Source organism: Crocuta crocuta, unplaced genomic scaffold (genome assembly GCF_008692635.1).
Source record: "Crocuta crocuta isolate KB4526 unplaced genomic scaffold, BGI_CrCroc_1.0 scaffold2720, whole genome shotgun sequence".
NCBI lineage: Eukaryota > Metazoa > Chordata > Mammalia > Carnivora > Hyaenidae > Crocuta > Crocuta crocuta.
The window spans coordinates 172,542-177,205 of NW_027531055.1; the positions used below are offsets into that span (position 1 = coordinate 172,542).

The 4,664-nt window shown below is 70.2% G+C and overlaps 1 protein-coding gene across 1 annotated transcript; it reads right to left on the reverse strand.

The window, feature by feature from the left end:
- Positions 1-1,721: 1,721 nt before the first annotated feature.
- On the reverse strand, positions 1,722-4,276 carry AJM1 (apical junction component 1 homolog). The gene is made up of 4 exons (XM_077771010.1): positions 4,232-4,276; positions 3,728-3,811; positions 2,129-3,654; positions 1,722-2,082 (listed from the first exon to the last, which is right to left on the reverse strand). Exons 1-4 carry the CDS (start codon positions 4,274-4,276, stop codon positions 1,821-1,823), a joined length of 1,917 nt encoding a protein of 638 aa, XP_077627136.1. The 3' UTR covers positions 1,722-1,820.
- Positions 4,277-4,664: the final 388 nt, after the last annotated feature.

The following is a 4,664-nucleotide window of genomic DNA, read 5'->3' on the forward strand; positions in this document are numbered from 1 at the left end:
CCCCCCCACCAAGGAGGAAGCAATGGCTACATTCGAGTTCTGTTTTACTTGGTTTGAAAGCGTTCGCCCCCTGGAAATAACCCCAGTCCAGCCAGGATCATTCCCGACCAGCCGGCCCTCAGGCGCGGGGCGGAAAGCTGAGGCCCTCGGGCGGGGGGCGTGGCGGCTGGACTTGGGAGGCAGGGAGGGCGGGTAGGGCNGCGCGAGCCAGGAGCAGAGGTGTGCGGGACGTCCACAGTTCCACTGATGTGTCTTCCGGCCCCGATGGGGAGTGCTGGGAGCCCCCGAAGGACGCTGGCCGGGCCCGCCTAGTCCCCCTCGTCCTGTCCTTACGGAGCCAGGGCCGCGGGCCAGTGAGTGCGCGCTCCCGGGAACAGAGCCCGGCCACCTGCCTGGTGTGTGTGGCCTCAGCGTAGGGCAAGGCACGAAGGACGTTCCTGCAGCCAAGCCCCCACACCTCGGTCGTCCCCTGCCCTGGCCAGTTAGCTCGCCCCAGCACCCTTTCCCAACTGTGAACGTCCAGTCTTGCGTGGGTAGGAGCCCCCCTCTGCTTACCCATCCTCTGCGTCTGTTTCCCTCCCCCCGGCGGCACCCACCTAGGGGCCTGCTGCCGGTGTGGGCAGGCAGCCCGACCCACGCCCAGCCAGGACTCCTCGGCTCTCAGCTCTGGGCCGGATCCTGCCAGCGCCCACCCCCACGTCCTCTCCCACACCCCGCCCAGGCCCCCGTCGCCTCTGGGTGTCCTGTGCCTTGGCTGAAGACCTCCCACTACCCCTCCACTGCTGCCCGGCCCAAACCCTCCTGCAGGCCCGTGTTCCGGCGGCTGGAGAGGAGAGGACGGGGGGGCGGGCAGCGCGCCAGTGTGCGGGCTCAGGGCCCAGCCGTGCTCTTTTAGCTGGGGCCCCCTCCAGCCTTGTCATCTCTGGACACGAACACACTGGGAGCGATCAGGGTGTCCTCCAGAGAGGTAAGGCCTCGGAGCAAGATGCACCCCAAACCACAGAAGGCAGGTGGGACCGTTGAAGCCGCGGGACAAGGCTTTGGGCAACAGGGCGGACCAGGGTTGGGGAAGCTGCAGGGAGGCCTTGGCGGCCGCCAGGAGATGGACTGACCGGACCTTCGCGGGGGAGTCTGCAGTAGTGACTCCTCCGCGTGAAGGCAGGGTCGGGCGGTCCTCAGGCCCACCCCGCCTCCCAGCGGGGAGCACCAAGCGGCTGAGGACCGACCTCCGAGGAGGCCCCAGGACTGGCTGGAAGAGGGGGGCCGGAGGAGGGGGTAGTGAAAGGCGGGCCCTGGGCAGAGCTTGTGGCGAACGGGGAAGACTTGCGGAGCGCGGCCAGGCCTGAGGGGCGGGGCTCCAGGTGCGCTGGGCGGGGTCTGGGTGGGCAGGCAAAGCTCGAGAGTGGAGCCTAGGTGGGCTGCGCAGGCCCTGAGAGGGCTGTGTGGGGCCCCGGGTGGGCCCTGGGGTGGACCGGGCGGTGTCTGAGTTGGCTGCTCAGAGCTCGGGGGTGGGCCCTACGTGGACTGGGCGGGGCCTGGGCGGAGCCCGGGGGTGGGCCTTTTGTGGACTGGGCGGGGCCTGAGCGGGCAGGGCAGAGCCCGGGGGTGGGCCCTTTGTGGACTGGGCGGGGCCTGAGCGGGCTGGGCGGAGCCCGGGGTGGACCCACCGTGGGGTGGGCGGGGCTTGCGCGGGCTNCCCGGGGCGGGCCCGATGCGGACTGGGCGGGGCCTGAGCGGGCTGGGCGGAGCCCGGGGCGGGCCCGATGCGGACTGGGCGGGGCCTGAGCGGGCTGGGCGGAGGCCGGGGGCGACCCCGCACCTCACATGATGTCGTCCAGCAGGTTGGCGCTGGCCACCCAGTCGAGTGCGCGCGGCTCGGAGGCAGCCATGATCATGCACATGAAGGGGCGGCCGGTGCGCCGGTCCGTGGGGTAGATGGTGGTGGGCGTGAAGCGCCGGTTGGCCTCGACGAACTCGCAGAGCTGTTCGTAGACGCGCGGGAACTCGTGGCGCAGGAAGACGCCGCGCAGGCGCAGCTCGCGCTGGATGTGGATGAAGGCCTCCTCCACAGCCACCACCAGCCTGGGGGGGCAACGGACAGTCGTCAGGGCGGGGCCCGAGCAGANACAGGTAGGTGGGCGACAGCAGCAGGCCCTCGAGGCCGAAGCGCAGGAAGTTGTCCGCGGAGCCCGGGCTCGGGAAGCCCAGGAAGAGCACGCCGCGGCCGCGGGACAGGAAGCCCACGCGCGCGATGCGCGAGAAGGCGCGGTGCACGGGGCCGCTGTCGCGGCAGAACTGGAGCACGTGGCGGCACACGCTGCCCACGCGGCCGTACACGCAGCGCGCCTTGTGCGCGTCCCAGTCTTCGCGGCGGCACAGGCGCGAGCAGTAGTAGGTGTAGCAGCTGTGGCAGGACTTGAAGTAGAGGCAGGCGTTGAACATGGTCTCGGTGCGCCGGCAGCGCGCGTTGGAGCACNCGGACAGGGACAGCGCGGCGTAGCGTCTGGGCGAGGTGGACAGGTTCACGACGACGGGCGGCCGCCGCCCTTCTGGGGACGCGCCCCGCGGCTCCCGGGCCTCTCTCCCCAGCAGGTTCTCGTAGCTGCGGCCGCGGCCCAGGGGGTCCTCCCTGCGCGGCCCTGGCGCCAGGATGTTGTCCCACGAGCGGGAGTAGTGGCGGCTGTCGGTGGCCAACCGGGGCGGGCTGGTGCCGGTGCCGCCGTGCCAGGAGGCGAGCAGTGGGCCAGGGTCCGGGGGAGGCACCACCTGCAGGGTGCGGTACGGCCGCAGGCCCCAGTCACCCCAGGCGGGGCTGCCTCGCGGGTGTGGGTAAGTCCGAGCCAGGGCGTCTCGATCGCGGTACCGCCCAAAGTCCTCTGTGTAGAAGGGGCGCAGAGCCGGGTGGGACCGGGTTTCCTCGGGAACATATCGGGGGCCACAGGGCGGGCCGTAAGGCGGGCCATAGGCTCGAGCGGCCTCCCCGTAGTAGGAACGGGAGGGCGGCTCCTGGACTGGGAAAGTGCGCACTTCGCCCGCATAGTAGCCTCCAGCGCGCGGTGGACTGGGCACGGGGGGCTCCTCCGACGGGAAGGGCCTGGCGTAGTAGCTGTCGAAGGGCGGCCCAGGGCTGGCAGTAAAGCCGCCTGGGTGGCCCTCAGGCTCCTCGGTGTAGAAGAATTGGGTGGGGCCGGGCGGCGTGGTGAAGGGCAGGCTTCGGCGCTCCGTATAGTCCCGGGGCCCAGGCAGAGGACCGTCGCAGTACAGCGCTCGGGGGTCTGCGCAGTACGTGTCACTGGGGGTGGGGGTGCGCGACAGCGCCACGTGCCGAGGCCCGGGCACTGTGAGGCCGTGGAGCTGCGGAGCGCTGCGCGCCCAGGACATGGTCTCCGCAGGCCCGTAGGCCCGCGAGCCCCTGGCGGTGTGCTGCAGCACCGCGTCGTCCGGCTTGATGTCCAGGCGGCACCGGACGTGAGGTGCAGGCCCCGCGGGCGGCTCAGGGGGCGCGCAGCGGCCCGTGTTGGCGCAGAGGGGCGCGATGCGGCCAGGGCCGCCCCGCTGCGGCTGCAGCTTGATGGGGTGCAGTTCATTGGCGAGTGCGCGCAGCGCCGGGTACGCGGGCTCCCGATGCGGCGATGCCTCCGCCCGCGCGGCCCGCTGANGAGATGTGGGTCAGGGTGACCCCTCTGCAACCCAGAGTTGGCTACACCCCTACGCTGGCCTGACTTACCTGGGACCCAGTGGGCGGAGCAGTCCTGGCTGCCCGCGGTGGCCGAGGCCCCAGGCACTTGCTCCATGCTGGCGTCAGAGGCACCTGCGGGAGGAACCCAGCCGTCCAGCTACTCAGGGTCTGTCCCCGGCCCCAGGCCACCCTTTCCGGGCCACTTTCTGCCGGGACGTAGCCAATCAGGCAGAAAGGCAGTGGCCACTGCTGTGGTTCCCGAGCTCCTGCTCCCAGGCTCCCGTCCCCGGGGCTCCCCCTCCCCCTCCTACTATTGGGCAGGTGCGGGTACAACCCGCTTCCTGGGGCAGGAAGAGTGGGGGTGTGTTCCCAGCTGGAATGAGTGTGTGCTCATGTGAAGCCTATTTACAGGCTGATTTATAGATGTTTGCTTCACAGAACTCATGGGTGACCGAAGGCCCCCCCCCCCGCGGTGCCGAGTAAACCCTCTGATGGTGCAGCCTCAGGGTGAGTCCCTGGGCCCTGACAAAGTCACTGAGCCTCTCTAGTCACCTGCTGACCAGGTGGGACATGGAGTCCGTCCCCTAGTACGGCCATGGCGGCTGCACTGGGAACAGGCCCTGAACCAAGCCCCAGTTCTGAGGTCCCGGTGGACGTGGTGGGACACGGTGGTGGCCCCATCAGGTCCAGGCACCGCCCCTAGGCCCACGCACTGACCTGTCCCACCCTTGACCTTCCAGGCCGCCCAGGCCAAAATACTCCACGAAGAGCACACCTTGGCCCTAAAACCCCCTTTCCGTTGCAGAGACCTCTGATCCCCAGTATCTTGGGGTGGTGGGAACCCATCAAGCTTGGGGTTGTCATGACAAGGCCCAGAGAACAGCCTCCCCAGCTTTGCGGCCTGCGCGCTGCAGCTCAGAAACCGGGCGCAGGACCGCGTGGGGGCGGGGGCCACCAGCTGCGGGCAGCCCGTCCCCTGAGCAGC